At 39.0% G+C, this 18,405-nt stretch overlaps 1 protein-coding gene across 1 annotated transcript in view; it reads left to right on the plus strand.

Annotated features, from left to right (window-relative positions):
• GABRR3 (gamma-aminobutyric acid type A receptor subunit rho3) overlaps window positions 1-16,379 on the plus strand; it is a 135,256-nt gene extending 118,877 nt beyond the window's left edge. The window contains exons 11-13 of the mRNA XM_017889937.1: window positions 1,671-1,823; window positions 10,097-10,293; window positions 16,080-16,379. Of these exons, the coding sequence (XP_017745426.1) occupies window positions 1,671-1,823; window positions 10,097-10,293; window positions 16,080-16,379 (650 nt within the window). The remainder of the gene's footprint in view (window positions 1-1,670; window positions 1,824-10,096; window positions 10,294-16,079) is intronic.
• Window positions 16,380-18,405: the final 2,026 nt, after the last annotated feature.

The raw sequence follows: 18,405 nt of genomic DNA on the forward strand, positions 1-18,405 counted from the left end.
AAAAAAAAAAAAAAAAAAAAAAAAGGTGCTCTCCAGAAAAGTATGAATTAAGAAAGGATGCAGTTAACTACTTTTATTTCAAGTTAATAATGAACAGAAAACCATATACATTAATACTGTCTTTCTTTTGAATTTCTTTCACAGGTTTTCCTTATTTCTTTTAACCTGACAATAATTATATAAAGTTGTAAGTTCAGATAGCTGTTATTGTACTCTACAGCCATCACTGAAACTCTCAGTGGTATACAGTAATAAATTGGGGCTGTGATATATGTGATACAAAACAATGAGAAACTTAAAAACTAATTTATATTTTAACTTTATAATGTACTATGTATATCTTTTATTACTCCTGGTAATAAAATTGTTTGATATTCCTGAACGTATATCAACTGACTGTTAGAAGCTTAGAACTAGGTAAGGAAGAAAAAGATAATGAACATTGAATTGAGAATAGGATTCTAAGACTGGAGTCTGCCAGTTTAGTGTGGGTTGGCCAGGTGTATTTCTTAGGCCAAATGCCTAAGTACTTAAGTGATCCATCTAATAGGTTTGCCATCTTGGGTTTCTAAGAAATTACCACTGAGACTAGCAGAAGGGTTTTCCAACTCTGCAATACCTATGATTTTTATTTTATAACTTTTGACCTATAGTCCCTGTATTTTGAATAATGTTGTCGGAAAATAAACAGCATTTATCACAGAAAAAAATCATAATCTTGCTACTTATTCATAAAAGACGTATTTTCTTGTTTCCTCATTTATTGCCTTATTTTAGTAAAGATTTAACAAGATTGGCACATAGTTATTGAAAAAAATAAAGCAAGGTAATATACATTAGAATGTATGAGAAAAAAAGAAAAACAAGGATAAGGTATTATATATATCCTGGTACGTGGTCATTAAAGAATGGTGCTCAGAGAAGTCTGGTAGATGTCTGAAAATTTGGCTTTAAACTTCCTTGTAGTCAATGGGAGAGGTAAACCTGAGCAAAATGTGCGTGTGAATGTGACCACAAATGGTGCTTTTAATTAGCACAATTAATCAATATTACCAACATGAGTTTATATAATTTCAATAAGAAGCAAAGAAACATCAGTTGGTTACTTTTTTGCAGATTTGTCATACACAAATTATGGTATTCATGAGACTTTAAAATTATAAAACTAGCTTATGGATGTCGTTTTCTTTCCCCTTTGAATCCCCAGCTGTCTCCATCCCAGGTCAAAATCCAATGACCTAGTACCTACTGTGAATCTTTTCATTCAGATAAATGTTTCTTTTCATTTGTTATAGCTAATAAATGGTTTGTTGGCTCTTTTATGCCATTATTAGTCGTGTATTGAAGACTTTCCCTCTTGCAGAAACGCCACAGCACAATATATTGTGGAGAAAGATCTTTAGAGGCCATCCCACAAAACATAACCACTATTCATCCCTGAACTGCGGGTTTGGAAGTTAAAGGGGATCTTTGAGTCAAATAATTAAGCAAACTGCAGTTCAGCTGGTTGAACAAACATTGACGGAGTGCCAGGCCCAACTAAATGGAGACGAGTATGTCAAATTCCATGTCCCCAAGGGCTTGGAGTCTAAAGAAGCAGGTCATTTCACTAAGTGCAGTGTTTCTAAGGGGAAGCTTGCTCTAATGAAAACTTTGGCTTTTTTCCATAGGTTGGTACAATAGGCTTTTCATCAACTTTGTGCTAAGGAGGCATATTTTCTTCTTTGTGCTGCAAACCTATTTCCCAGCCATATTGATGGTGATGCTTTCATGGGTTTCATTTTGGATTGACCGAAGAGCTGTTCCTGCAAGAGTTTCCCTGGGTAAATCTTTCCCCATCTTTATAAAATACTAACATGGGAGAAAGTTCAAGGGAGGTAAATAAAATGGGTCATACATGGAGAGGAAAAGAGAGTGGTGGTTTAGTAGAGATAGTCAGAGATGAACATCCAGGTTGCAGTTTTGGTCTTGACATCCTCAAGGGCAAATTGTAATTGAGTTCTTTCCTTGGGAACCCAGATTTTAGGGATGAAGTCTTTGCTGACTGACCTGCAGTTGGGTGACAGTAAAGAAAGGAGGTGAAATTATGAAGCATAAACAGCTTCACTTTTAAAGCGTATCTCTTTTCTTTTTTAAGGAAACCTCCCCATGCATTACACAAGTCCATTTAACTTTTCATGACAAACCCTTACATCACAGAAAGGAAAACCTTCAAACTAATTCACACTATACTGTTAGTGTATTAATAATAAATTACCTTGGTGGGTTAACAAGAATGTGGAGGGGATGCTTGAATTTGAAAATATGAATACTGATTAGAAATTAGGATGCAACTAAAAGGCCCAAATCAGAATCAACCACAGTGGAATTTCAGGTACAGTGGCATATTAGTTGGCAAGAGATTTTAGGTGGAGAGACGTTGCCAGCCTCATTAAGTCACTATACAGGGGTGATTATCTACACCATCTAACATGCTATATGCCTCTGTCACACACACTGATTTATGGGAACCATTTCAGACCCACTTAGCAATTATTGAGACCTTAGAAAGTGGAAGATACCAAGCTAAGCAGTTAGATGACATGCTACTTAATGAGAACCCAAGAGATAATCCCACTTGCCTTTTTTGCTGGTCAGGGCAGAGCCCCCTCATTTTATCTGATTTTGTTCTTTCATCTGTAGTGCTCTATCTAGAGAGAAGATTGTTACCATTATAATAATTGTTACAATTATTGTAATTATCACACAATTCATTCCAGAAAGGGTGGTTTGTAAGTTAATGTTCACAAATTATATGCATACTTCAAAAGATCATTTGAAAGACATAAATTATTAATATTAACAATTTGCTCACCTCCTTTCCCTATTAAAAGATTCAATCTACAAGTATTTGAGACTGGAATATCTTCAAGGAAAAAATACCATCTGAATAAGTAATTAAATTATTTGAACTGTTTCTTCACATCAGAGCATGTGCCCTAACCTCAGTACTGCAGTGTGGCAGCATAGACCCAAATACAAGACTAAGGGCACGTTTCCAGCCCTAGAGACACAATGAGAAAAGAACTCAGTCTATAAAGGTTTATGAACATGATTTTCAATCAGATTTCTGAACTTGACTGCTCTGCTCTTATACTGTGAAAATGACAGCAATAAGAGCTACTTCCATGGAAGGGTGGAGTGAATTGAGAACACTAAAACACTTTTAAGACACCCTTGAAAGTCTCTGCTTCTTGCAACCATATCTGATCCCTTAGGGTTAGGAAATTGCTATGCAGATGTATGTAAAATGCATGCAAATCAGAAGTGTACCTCTCCCACTTTTTAAAAAAAATTATTTTAATAAGAGAACAGTACTATTCCTATAAAACTATTACCCTCTCAGGCTTTTGCTTCCTACCACCCTCAGTTGTTTTTTTCAAAGATACTTTGCCCTCCGCTTCCCTAGCTCTTTGCAAATGCTGTGCTGCCCAATTCTCTGGAAAGTCCCTATGAATACCTATTCATCTGTCCCACTTACCTTTTCTCTTCTGCCTCCTTCCTTCACTTTCTCCTTGACATTATTAGGCATCCTCTCCAAATCTATGACCAACTTTAGTGGTCAAGAGTTCCAGCCTCATCTTCCTCATCTGCAAAATGAAATTATTCATACTACCTCCTAAAGGTCACTACGAGAATTAAACGGGAGAATTAATTTAATCATGTCAACTGCCTAGCTTGATACCTGACCCATAGTGTTGGATAAAACCAACCACACACACAATGCATTAGTTTTCAATACTCTCCACTAGTCGAGTTTTTTCTCCTCCCGAAGACTTTTCTTTCCTTTTCTCTTTTCTGCTTTTTCTTCCACTCCTTAAGTATGAGTAACTCCCTCTCAAGGATCTGCTCACTTTTGACTCTTATCAAATGGAACAAACTTTTTTATTCCAACTTCTATCACTATGTAAGCATGTTCCATTTGGTTACTTTCAGTTGTATGCTGGATTTCACCTTCAGGTACTACAAACATTCATCCTGTTTAGAACCCAGTCTTTCCTTGGGAACCCAGACTTCAGGGATGAAGGATGTGCCGACAGCCCTGTAGCTGGATGATAGTAAGGAAAGAAGGTGAAAGTATGAAGCATAAACAGCCTCACTTTTAAATCTTATCTTTTCCCTTTCTAGGTACTCTCCCATGCATTACCCAAGTTCATTTAGCTTTTTGTGACAAACCCTTACATCATGGAAAAAAAGAACCTTCAAACTAATTCACATTATACTGTTGGTGTCTTAATAATAACTTACTTTGATGAGTTAGCAGGGAAACCACTTATTCTCTTCACTTTCCTCATTCTGTTGGGGGCCTCCCAGTTTGTTGAGCCTTTCATATCTGAAACCTCAATTTCCTTCTTAATCTTTGGCAGTGTTTCTCAAACTATGGCCTTAGGACCCATTTACAATCTTAAAAATTAACGAGGACCCTAGAGAGCTTTTGTTGCTGTGGGTCATGTCTATCATTATTAGCCGTATTAGATGTTAAAATAGAATTTGAAAACATGTATTAATTCACTCAAAACTAGGAATAATCAACTCATTACAAGTTAACATGGTAACATTGTATGAAGCATAATTATTTTTTCTAAAATAAAACCATTTAGTGAGAAGAGTGGCATTTTTAAACATTTTTGCAAATATTTGATGTCTACCTTTATAGAGGGCACTGGATTCTTATCTCTATTTCTTCATTCAGTCTATCACAATAGGTTTTGGTTGAAATATAGGAAGAAATCTGACCTCATCAGATACATAGTTTGAAAAGGGAGTGGTATTATAATAGTCTTTCCACATAATTGTGGATAGCCTCCCTTCACATTACACCAAAACTCAGCAAGTGATAGTTCCTTAAAGTTTAATTGCAATGTGCTATCTGAACCATGTCAACAAATATTTTCTACTCCGTTAGATTGCAATCCATTGGTCTGTCTTACACTTTGAATAGATTTTTCACTGATGCATTGGTCATTGGGAAAATATTGGTTCACCGAGTTATACAGATCTTCTAAATGTTTACATAATTCATTATACTGGTTTGGATCATAATCTCAAAAGATACAATACCAAATGCCATAATCCTGAATGTTGAAATCCTGAAAGATCAAAATCCCTAAAGTCTAAATCCCTCAAGTCTAAAATCTCAAAAATTACAATCAAGGATAATTACATCATGTTAGGCCAGTTACTATGCACTATCTTCATGCAATTGCCTATAACCTATTGCTGTAATACACTGTTTCATACATGAAATTTTCTTTTAGTTTTGGTCTGTTTTCTTAAGTTTATTTTTTTAACATTTTAAATTGTCGGAATTATATTATTATAATTTTCTACACTGTGTATTTCATCTTTGCATCATTTCTAGTAGTAGAGATATAAAGAAATTAGACTGTTAGAGAGTTCTAATTTGTATTATGCATTTTTGCAAATTTAGTTCCATGAAAGTGCTTTATCAGATTAACTTTGCATGTGAGTATTGTGCATGTATGTAAAAATGTTGAAACTTTCTCAATCAATGAGACATGTCCTTTTTGTACATCTGCATTTGTGAAAGATAAAATTTCATGAGATCTCAGCTCTTTGGGTGACTGCATATGTGGTGGCAACCATCATGGTTTTTGATCGATCCTCAGAAGACTTAGGTTGTTCATCACGGTGTTTCAGATGACCACAGTTATAAAGCTGGGTGCCTACAATGACCTACCATAGTGATATGCGTTTATGTGTTTCCCTTTTGACCTACTTCTTTATCAATATGGTTCATCTGCTCATAACTGTTCTGTGCAACTGTTGTTAGTATACCTGAGCGTTTATGCTCACAGAAATACATGTGTTATTATTGCCTATTTTACTGTGTAAAGTGGCTTATGAAGTGTTATGTCTTTTTTTATGTTTCTTAAATAACCTTTTTAAAATATAAATAAATAGGTTTTAAATTTTCAAAATTATTTTAGAACAATATTTTCAGGATTTTGATCTTTCATAGATTGTGATTTTTAGTATTTTAGACTTTAGAGATTTTGATCTTTTGGGGTTTCAACTTTTGGGATTATGGAATCTGGAATTGTGTCCTTTGGCATTATGATTGGCTCCTCCTCCCCACCTGTCTTTCTCTGTCAAAATCCTGCCATCTCGACATGGCCGAAAGCCTTTAGTGATGACTCCAAGCACACATGATCTCTGTCATCTTTGAACACATGGCACTTTCTGTATCTCCTAAGTAGCTTACTTCCTCTATTTCGTGTTTTGCTGTGGGACAGGAGTGGCTTATCTTTTGGCCTCTATTAGAATGTGAGCTCCTTAAGGACCAGGATCACTATTACCATTTTGTTGTTGTTGTTCCTTCAGTGAGTAGCACAGTGTCTTCCTGCACATAGTTCATGTTCAGTACGTCGTTGTTAAGTTGCCAGTGCTTGGACCACCATATTTTTAGTTGCTAACTGGAAACGATAAAGGATGATTCATTTGCTGGTGAAGGCCCTGCCACATTTGCCATGTTTCAGATAAAGAACAACAGAGGGTATGTAGCATAGAAGAATCCACTGTGATTAGGCAATTCTCATAAGAGATAATAGCTAACATAACTTGGAATGTGTGATAGGTCAAAAATACGATTATGTCTCTCCATTCAATTTTGTGTGGAGAGAGTGTGAGACAATTATAAGGTTGTTCAAGGATGTTTAAATATTTTACTTTCTCCTCTCATTTCCACTTTCCTCTTGCTTTCTTTGCCTCCATCATTCTTGCTTGATCCCTCTATATGAGGTATGCCATTCTCTATAGAATGCATTAAGTAACGGGCTCCTTTACTGGAAAACAGATATGGCAGAGGAAGACAACCAAAGTTTTCAGGCCTGTAGTCACTCTCAGAGGAAAAACGTCTCCTAACAGAGGATAAGCCATATGCTTGGAAAAGTGAATACTTAGGCAACTGGATAAGAGCAGTTCATTTAACCATCACAGAGATTATGAGAATTTCTAATGACAGTTATCTGTACTCTCGCACCACCTTCATGAGAAAATGGCTGTCAGTTTCTGGTCATAGAGAAATGTTGGAATGTCAAGCCCCCTTCCTTTCCTTCATATCGTGTAATATTTTCTTTCTGCCTAGGCCTATATGAAAAATATTTTTACTCACTTGAAGGTGAATATAAACACCTCCCTCCCTTCAAAGCAACTACCTGCAATGCAGTTAGTGAGGGGGTGAACAAACTCAGTGGTTTCATAAGTGATGCCTGTCTGCCCTACTGCTATCATACCCGTCAACAAAACTCTCCACCATGCATGGCTGCAAATAGCCAATGAAACTGACAGATTCATGATTCTCCCCAGACTAAAGGGTTCTTAAGACCCCATGTATGTCTTTAAAAGTTAATAGGGTGAGGCTGCAAGAGCCCAGGGGAACTGAGTCAAAGGGTCAGACTAAATATTTTCTCATAACACTTTCCTAACTATGCGTAGCAACATCAGTAGCGGAGAAGATGATTTTCTAATCCAAACACATGACCTTCCTTTGACTAAACGGTCGCTTCGTATAATTCAAAACTCCTTTATTGGGATGTTAACTTTAATGGGTTTGGAAGGGATACTATTTGTCAAGATTAATGCATTTTTGAGGGGTGGCTCAAGACATAATAAGTGTATTTAATGTGGCTGTAATACTCCTGACTTCAAGTTTTATTGCTTTAGGAATTTACATCTCAGTTTGCTCATCATTCACTCCCCCTACCCAACAATCCCTCCTCTCCACTCTAATTCTTTTTTTTATTGGTCATCTTAAAGAAGGAAAATCTAGAATGCTGGTTTTAAAATAAATAAGGCCATTGTAAATTAGTTGGATTAAGCACCCTTTAGAGAAAATGATTAATAGTTTATTGCTTTCTGGCAAATATAGAGAGTGCAATTCCTTTTTACTTGCCCAGTAGTTATCAATTTCAAGTACATGATGAGACCAATCAGGCATGTACACTTGTGTGTTTGCTCAAAATCCTTATTTTGTCCACTAAGCTCCATATTATTGCACATTGAAAAAATAATAAGTTCTATCATTTATATCTTAAAAAAACAATAAAAGAAGACATTGAAAATTTTTTAGCTAGGCACAATGGCTGACGCCTGTAATCCCAGCACTTTGGGAGGCCAAGGCAGGCAGATCACCTGAGGTTTGAGTTTGAGACCAGCCTAATCAACATGGAGAAACCCCCTCTCTACTAAAAATACAAAATAAGCCAGGGTGGTGGTGCATGCCTGTAATCCCAGCTACTCAGGAGGCTGAGGCAGGAGAATCACTTGAACCCAGGAGACGGAGGTTGCAGTGAGCCGAGATCGTGCCACTGCACGCCAGCCTGGGGGACAAGAGCAAAACTCCATCTCAAAAAAACAAAACAAACAAACAAACAAAAAGCTTGAACTAATGAGGTTAGCACCGAAGTGGGAATATTAGTTCATGATTCCTTCACTTCCTACCAGTGAAATGTTGAAGAGAGTAAGACATTGGCATACTGAAAATGTCAGTATGGCACAGTAAAGGCACAGTGCCTTCTTTGTGCCTCTTGGCATAATTCTGCACTCTGAACAGAATTTGCATTCTGCTCTGACAAAATATGGGGTAATCCCTTAGGCACTCTCAGCTCCTATTTCTTTTCTGCTATGTGTGGCTAATTATTTACCTAGATGTGTGGTAGGCAAATATTTGATAAAAGTAAGCAGGTTTTATTTAATAATCTTGGCTTCAGCTATACCTGTAATGTTAATAAAAATTCCATGCTTAATAAAATTCCATGCTTCATGTTCATGCTTTGCTTCATGTTTATGTAGCAAGTATGTTTCAGAGCCAGGGAATACAGACAGAACCCTCTGATATGCAGATTGTTGATAATACCATTGTTCGAGGAAACCTGGGACTTGATGAGACAGTGGCCTGTGTTCAATGTTAAGAGCTGGAATAGCATTTAGGTTTCTTATTCTGGAGTTCAAATTAGTGTGAAGGTGAGATTCCAAGTCCTCCCGTGGTACTGTCAAATTGCCAAGTTGTGTTGATCTTGATCATACAAACTAAAAACCGTATTTGAAATAGAATGGCTCTATAGAATTGTCATTGTGTTTGATATGGGACTGTCTCAGATGAGAGTCTAACAGAATTATTACAGAAAAGATAGAAAGGTGTTGGTGAAAGCAGTCCACATACTGTGGCTGTACATTTAGGAGTAAATCACAGTGCTTTTCCTGCTGTTTGGGACTCTGTCTGTTGACATTACAATGTCCTCACAACTTATAAAAATCATTAAGGATTCCATTTGCACCTCCCTGGTGGGAAATTAAGAAATAAAACCATGCCAGCCAGTGTACATTTCAAATATTTACAATAGTATGCTTTCTCTCCAGGCGGTACTCTCGCAATATCCCTCTGAGAAATTAGTGTAGACATTGAATGGCCCTCCCCATGGCCAGCATTTTATTAAGGAAATCTCAGAGTCACTTCTTTCTCCATTTTCCCCAGAACTTTGATCTTCTTACCTCTGATGATCATGCCAGAGAACAAAGAAGTAAAAGGAATAGGGGAAAAAAGGAAAGGGAAGAGGGAAAGTAGCAGAAAAGGAGAGGGGAATAGAAGGAAAGGGAAGCATGAAATATTAAAGGTAGACATAAAGACAGGTTATGAACAGTAAAACTTGTGAAAGAATGGGAAAGGTTAGAAGAAATGATTTTAGAATTTTTTTTTTATTGAATACATGTTTACCTTTCTGGCCTGCTTCGAGGAGACCCCTCTGAGGTTGGAAAACAGAAATGTCAGACTCTGGTTTCTGTGAAGGCTTAAATGGAGTAAAGCAAACCTTCTGGACAATAGGGTGAGAGCAAGAAAAAGAGACAGAAAGAAAAATCCAAGAAGAGTGTTTGTTTAGGCTCAAGATATGTACTTGGTCAACATGCACACACCTTCCCTCCTCTTGGATCACCAGGTTGATATTGTTCTAGAAATGCATCCCCTGGTGTGATTCAGCACCAGATCCTGGAAATGAATGTCTATATCACTGAGCTTGCCACTATTCTCCAATGGCAGGAATCACCACAGTGCTGACCATGTCTACGATCATCACGGCCATGAGCACCTCCATGCCCCAGGTGTCCTACCTCAAGGCTGTGGATGTGTACCTGTGGGTCAGCTCCTTCTTCGTGTTCCTGTCAGTCATTGAGTATGCAGCTGTGAACTACCTCACCACGGTGGAAGAGCGGAAACAATTCAAGAAGACAGGGAAGGTACAGCCTTGCTTTGACTATCAGATCCCTTGGGGAATGTGGAAAAGACTATCCTTATCTGTCGACCTCTCTTGACAGTGTTGTAAGCCTTTGTGTTAAGTCCATGTGCTCGTCAAGAGGCAAGTTGACAGTATGGTGACAATTTAACATTGAACCTTACTCTCTGCTCTGTGCTGGCTGGCTGTTTTCTCATCCTCACTCACCTTCACCAGGAGTTTTTGTGTGTGCAGAATTTCTTTCAGTATGCTCCTTTCCCCCAGCTGTACCCTTTGAATAAAAGGGGTTGACATACAAACCACATTCTTTCAAGTGGATGATCATGATAATAATAATAGCTAACACATAATAGGGGTTTATTATATATTGGCATCATACGAACCATCTAACATATTGTGTCAGTTAACTCTCATGGTAAGGTCAGTATTTTATCGCCCTCGTTTCACAGAATGCAGCTGGGTGGTAACTTGGCCAAGGTCACACAGCTGAAGAGGAATCAGGCTTTGCTTCTGGGTCTCCTTGACTTCAAAGGCCGTGTGTGCACTCTCAACCAGTAAATGATATGTTTCTCTCCACCGAGAGCCAGCATTTACTTTTCTCTTCTTGTCACTCGGGAGAGTGGTAGAGCATAAAGGGAGGTTCTTCCCCTGACAGTATCCTAGAAATGAGGTGCCTTCTGGGCTCTAAATGTTATCCATGTTTTTTTGTGACATTGTTTAATAAATGCAGATAGATTGCTCTCTACCTGCTTCATTTCACAGAGGATTTGGGCACCAGTTTCCTGCTTTTATAAGAACTTACATAAGATATTGTACTTCAGAAACTTAACGGATAAGAGTCATTCGTTTCTAGTCTACACTTAAGAGAATAAACACACATACACACACATATATATGTGCATATAGTATATATGTATACATACACATCCTATATAGAGAATAGCTATACACGTATACCCATAACTTCAATGAAATCTATTCACATTGGTTTAAGGTTTTTTTTACATGAGCATTTATATGCACCCAAACATTATTTAATATTTTTTCTACTTCTGAGAGCATCTCATACTTTCAGAGTGTTTTTATATCCTCTTCTCACACCGAACCTTCATGTCAACCCCCGGTATAGATCTTGCAGAGATTATCATCTCTATTTTATAAATGAAGAAGCAGAATTCTAGTGAAATGAAGTGATTTGCCAACAGATTCTCAGCCAACAGAACTGCAGTTGCAATTCAGATACGGAATGCTCACTTCATCCTTTGATTTTACATCCTTTGAGTCAAAGCTCTAAAAATAGCTGATTTTGTTTTCTTGCAGATGCTTTCATTTCTTTGCTAGCAGCATGTGACTATGTTTGCCTGTCACATACATACCCGCAGTAAGTGCTATGCAGGTGTAAGGAAACCAGGAGCTGCTAGAGCAGTATGCGGCAGTGGTGCGTGGGCATCACCTGGGTCCTCGTTAAACTCTAATTCAGGAGGTCTGGGGTGGGACCTGAGACTCTGAATTGCTAATAAGCTCTACGTGATGCTGATGCTGTTGGTCTATTACCTATACTGGATAGCAATGATTTGGATAGTCTGTGAAGTGAAAAGTGACAGGAAAAATGTGTAAGGAGGGAAAGAATTTTCTTCCTGTTTTATTTTGTTTTTATACGGGGAGTGGCTAACACAAGAAATAAGCACTGAAGTACTTTTGGCTCACCTCCATCTAGTCATTTGACTCAAAAATATCTACAACTCCCTGCCCCCACCTGCTACACAACGTATGTTCACACTGCCTGATTGTTTTATACTTGTTGATATTATACACCATCTTTTTGTGTATCACTCTGCAGAACTTCTTTCCAGGTAATAAGCGTCCTCCATTTTAAAATTATTTTCAATTTTAATTGTAAAATTACTATAACTTAGATTTTACAATCTGAATTGATTTTTTAAGTGTGCAGTTCAGTAGTGTTAAGTATATTCACATTGTGGTGCAACCAATCTCCAGAGCTCTTTCATCTCGCACAACTGAAACTCTATATCCATCAAAGAGCAACTTCCCATATTCCCCAACCCCCAGGACCTGGAAACCACCATTCTAAGCATCCTCAATTATCTCAAATAAATGCAAGTATCTCAAAGGAATGTCCTATTTGCCATTCATATCTTTGTGGGACAAAACGAAGAAATGATTGAAGTCAGAAGAAGAGATGGCAGGCCAGGTGCAGTGGCTTACGCCAGCACTTTGGGAGGCTGAGGCAGGTGGATTTCTTAAGGTCAGGAATTCCAGACCAGCCTGGCCAACACATGAAACCCCATGTCTACTAAAAATACAAAAACTAGCCGGCCGTGGGGTGGGCACCTGTAATCCCAGCTACTCAGGAAGCTCAGGCAGGAGAATTGTTTGAACCTGGGAGGCCGAGGTTGCAGTGAGCTGTGATTGCACCACTGCACTCCAGCCTGGGTGACAGAGGAAGACTCTGTCTCAAAAAAAAAAAAAAAAAAGAAGAGGAAGTCTTGATGGCAAACCAAATCCACCACATCCCAGCTTTGTGTTCCAGGTTAAGTCTCCTAAACCCCTTCTGTGCTTACACAATGGTGTCATTTCTTCCCCATTTACTTCACAGGGCTGTTGTGATGATCAAGTGATATAGTAAAAGGGCCTAAAACCTTTGCAAATAAAGTGCTGTACAAATGGAAGTTCTTATTGTGAGTAGTGCCCAGAACACCTGCCCTGAAGGAATAAGAGTATTACTAGGAAGAGTGTGAACAAATCCAGTGAGATGAGATCCCTTGGAAGAAATAGGATGCAATGAGAGGGGCTGGGTAGAAGAAATGTCTGTGGGTTTGGGGGCGAATAGATGACACCTCTCTATACATATGGAGTTGGAAGCCAGTATTAGGGAGCCAGTTGTGGGAGCCAGATATATGGATATAACAATGTCAAGCAGTTTGGAGAATGTTGCTTAGATCTGTGAGCAGGAGGGCTAACTAATATTTCATCACTAGCTTAGATGTACTCACTGTCTTGGTCACTGGCAAAACAATGTTCAGGCTTATCCCTGGAAGGACAGTATCTTTTGACTTCATTTCAGAGAAGAAACCTGGACACCAATGCAGACACCAAATGGAGGACTCTAAAGGGACTGAGCCAAACATGCCAGTTTATTTTCCCAGACCAGTACAGTAGAGTGACCGAGGGACGATGAGAAAGGGCTGGAGTGTTAGGCCTCACAATGGAGTTCCTCTCTATGAAAACAAATCAGGCAAAGCTTGTTTTCATCACTCCCCTACCACTGTTACCACTACCATCCACCACCCAGCACCATCATCCACCACCCAGCACCATCCACCCTCTACCACCATCCACCAACACCACCACCCACCACCACCACCACTCACCACCCATCACTTACCACCCACTACTCCCGTCTACCCCAACCACCATCCAACACCACTGCACACCACCCGCTCACCCACTGACCACAACTTACTACCAACCACCACTTACCACCTGCCACTACACCATCCCCCATATCCACCACCACCATCCCCACCACCCAACACCATCATCAACCACTGTTCACCACCATCCACCACCACCATCCACCAATACCACCACCATCCACTAACATCACCAACCACCACCCATCATATCAACCACCACTAGATACTACTATCACCCACCACCATTATCCAACACCATCACATACCACCATCACCCAACATCCACCAATACCATCACCAACACCATCCACCACCATCACCACCCCTCATCACCCATCACCACTACCATATACCCTCACCCCCATCCACCACCTACCAACACCACCAACCATGACCACTACCATCTACCACCCCCACCACCACCTACCACCCCCCCCCCATTCACCACCACTACCACCACTCATCACCTACCACCATCATCCACCACTACCACTGTCCACCACTACCACCATTCACCACCTACCACCCACCACTCACCATCATCCATCACCATCCACCATCACCACTTACCGCCACCCACCATGACCACCATCCACCACTACCAAACACCACCATCATGAGCACCATCTACCATCACCACCAGACACTAATACCTACCACCACACAACACCACCCACCATCTATCACCCACCACCACCATTCACCACCACAACAATCCACCACCACCATTCACCACCACCACCACCCACCACACACCACCACCACTCACCACCTCCATCATCTGCCACCACTATCCATCTCACATTATTACCATCCACCACCACACACCACTACCACCCAGTACCATCATGTTCATATACACATTCCTACCGCCTCTCTCCCTGAGATACTCAGAACTGGAAGAACAGCCGATCTGAAAAACGTATCCCTGGTGCTGACCATTGCTCAGAAAGAGGAAAAATAACTATTTTCTTTCTTGGCCAGGTGTGGTAGCTCATGCCTGTAATCCCAGCACTTTCGGAGGCCAAGGCAGAAGGATTGCCTAAGCTCAGGAGTTGAAGACCAGCTTCAGCAACATAACAGGACCTCATCTCTACTAAAAATAAAATAAAATACTATCTCTGGGGATGTATCTATTTTGTGTACGTCTGCAAGGGGTGCCTGACAGTGATGATGCCTTTGCAGACATATTACTCTTCAGGTCCTAAGGTTTGGCTTTCATGTTTTCCATTGCCCCAGCATGGCAGGGTACTCCAAGCCACTTCAAGCCCCATCTGGGCTGGAACTGGTGTCCGGGGAGCCTTGGATGAATCGTATGCCCTGGTGTTGGTGTTGCCTCACTCCTCTGAGCTCTTCTTTCCGATCAAGCCCTGTTTAAATAAAAGAGAATGAGTGAAAAAAAAATTAGCCTAGTGTAGTGATGTGTGTCTCTAGTCCCATCTCCTCAGGAGACTGAGGCGGAAATAATCACTTGAACCAAAGAAGTCAAGTCTGCAGTGAGCTATAATCACACCACTGCACTCGAGCCTAGATGATAGAGCGAGACCCTGTCTCGATAAATAAAAAATAATAATACATTTTAATTTAAAAGTTAAAAAAAGGGACAACATAACTCAAGTATGGGTCCTTAATTAGTTCACTGACTGCACAAAAGAGTCTTCATGTCTTTTGAAAATATTAGGTTTTTAAATCACTATAAATCAAATACATGTTTTGGCAGAATTTATTCTTCAGCCTCCAATTTGAATTCTGAATAATTTCATCCAGTAGTAGCCTCTCTCTATTTGTTCATTTTTTAACTTCCCTATGAATCAAGAAGTGATTTTGTTTTCTCCAAGAGCAATTAGTAACAGCTGCTTTGTAGACACGGCTCTAAACTAGTGAGAACCGCTATCTTCCTCAGAGTGAAACCTTAGAGAAAATTTTAGTTTTGATTCAGTCAGGCACTGGAGCCAGAAAGCATTGATAATTTGCTCCTTCAGAAAAATAAACCAATTCTATGTTGTTTAATTGGGCTATGTTAGGATCATTTATAGGTGCTCTTAAGCAAAAAATGGGAAGGCCCGGCTAATTTGCATTTGAATGGAGCAGCTAAAACCTTTCCTTATCCCATCCCCAAGCACAAATGGATCACTGATGACATGGTTTTAGTTTTGGACCAAAAAATGTATATACACTGACTGAGGATACTGCTATATTTTCTACAAAGAGGAAAAATAAGTTGAAAAACAAATCCAATTGGCTGATATTGCTGTTCTGATAAATCATATTTAACTTTATTAACACTATTTACTGTAATTCCTATTTGTAAAACCATATTCAAGACCTACTTAAAAAAAATTTTTTTTGACAGATTTCTAGGATGTACAATATTGATGCAGTTCAAGCCATGGCCTTCGATGGTTGTTACCATGACAGCGAGATTGACATGGACCAGACTTCCCTCTCTCTAAACTCAGAAGACTTCATGAGAAGAAAATCGATACACAGCCCCAGCACCGATTCATCTCGGATAAAGAGAAGAAAATCCCTAGGAGGACATGTTGGTAGAATCATTCTGGAAAACAACCATGTCATTGACACCTATTCTAGGATTTTATTCCCCATTGTGTATATTTTATTTAATTTGTTTTACTGGGGTGTATATGTATGAAGGGGAATTTCACATGTATACAACTTTAAAGCCAGACGATGTTTCAAAACAAAACTCTTGAATATGAGGTGGATAGTCCTAGATGGAACTGGGAAAGAGCCAGTCACCTCTCCTGCCCTAATGAAAATTTGAAAGCTGACTTATTTATAGCTAAGAAAGAGTTCAGGCCCTAGAAAAGTTTGACTCCATAAATAAGAGTCACAGGCATGTGTATTACGGGAAAAACAGTTTTCCGTTGGGAAGGGATTTATAACTACTTCATGTGAACCCTCCTTCTTTCTTCATGAAATGTTCTTTATTTAATTAGGGAAGAAAGCTGGACTATAAACAATAATTCAAGGATATTTTGTTTCTTACTGCCAGCCAAGTGCCTGGTTATCTACCAGAGCTCAACCATCCTTAGGCAAGAACATCCACATTGAGGTGGTATCACCCACACTCACACAGTCAAGAATCCTATGAAGGATCTCCAGACTCCTTCTCCAGTCAAGTCTTTATTCTTATTTAAATATTGTTTCAGGCCAGGTGCGGTGGCTCATGCCTGTTATCCCAACACTTTGGGAGGCTGAGGTAGATCATTTGAGGTCAGGAGTTCAAGACCAGCATGGCCAACATGTTGAAACCCTGTCTCTACTAAAAATACAAAAATTAGCGGGCATGCTGACATGCACCTGTAGTCTGTGCTACTCGGGAGGCTGAGGCAGGAGAATCACTTGAACGTGGGAGGCAGAGGTTGTAGTGAGCTGAGATTGCGCCACTGCACTCTAGCCTGGGTGACAGAGTGAGACACCATCTCAAAAAATAAATAAATATATATAAATAAATAAATATTGTTTCATATATTTATGAGCATAAGTGGAGAGGGGAAGCTAAATTTCTACTCATTCTTCTCATTCTAATGTTAAATTAATACATCAGTCATCAATAATAACATCTTGCATTTTGTAGACGATGTATTGTTTTCACAACTTTTAGAGGTTTTAATTAATCACTTTGTTCAACAAATGTTTATTGACCACCTGCATGTGCCAGGCACTTTACTAAGTGTTATGTACTGAAAAAATGAATATGAAATAGCATTCCTGCCTTCTCTAAGTGCATAGCCAACAGGAGCAGTGAACTGGAGCTATAACACATGTAACGAATGTTAAAATAGAGGTATGTACACTGTCTTGTGTGAGTTCTGAAAGGAGGATACCAAAGAAAGGAAAAGAACATCTCCACAGGGATGTGGACTCTCAATTGATAAACAACTGGAGATGCTTTCAGGTATTGCATTGAGTGAAAAAACTGAACAAAATGTATTTATCCCATGGTAATCCTTAATATCTTTGGTTGAACCAAGTAAACCAGGTCAAGTGGATATTAAATAAATGTTTGTTAAGTAGAAAAACCTCCTATGAGCAGTGTTCATTTTGCAGAGCGGCAGTGTGCATGCTTTTGTTTTGAGTATTTTCTGAACAAGATTCAATTTAAAGAAAAGCCCTTGGCAGGAAATACTCCCATATCTATTTTGATTGCTGGGATTGAATTAAGAGAAATAAATTAAATGGTGTATTACTTTCAATGCACTTCCTTTTATTTCACCATAAAGTAAATCAAAATGATTTGAGTTATTTTCATCAGGTGAAGAGACAAAACTTCCTGCTTTTAAACCAATAACATTGGTTTTGGTTCTCTGTTGTGAGTCACAGAGGGTTCTAGAAAAGTATCTTCCACCTAGGTACAAAATATTAAAAGGAAAATTATTTTTCTATTATGACTTCCCTCACAAGCAGGCTAACTCTGGGATACTTCATTCTATTTTCTTAGTACAACTTTTCCAGTTCTTTTGAAACTTCCCAAGGATTATATTTTTATAGGATACTCTGTGAAATGGAGCTAATATAATGTATTAAAACCCTTCTCCATTTCATTGGGTTTTCCAAAGTAGTTCCTATAAAATAGCCCATTTCTATATTTAGGCAGTTTACAGAGCTAGCTGGCTTCTTCTTAATCATAGAAAGCAGCTTATTTTCTGAAATCC

This window comes from Rhinopithecus bieti, unplaced genomic scaffold, assembly GCF_001698545.2.
Source record: "Rhinopithecus bieti isolate Rb0 unplaced genomic scaffold, ASM169854v2 scaffold_18644, whole genome shotgun sequence".
NCBI lineage: Eukaryota > Metazoa > Chordata > Mammalia > Primates > Cercopithecidae > Rhinopithecus > Rhinopithecus bieti.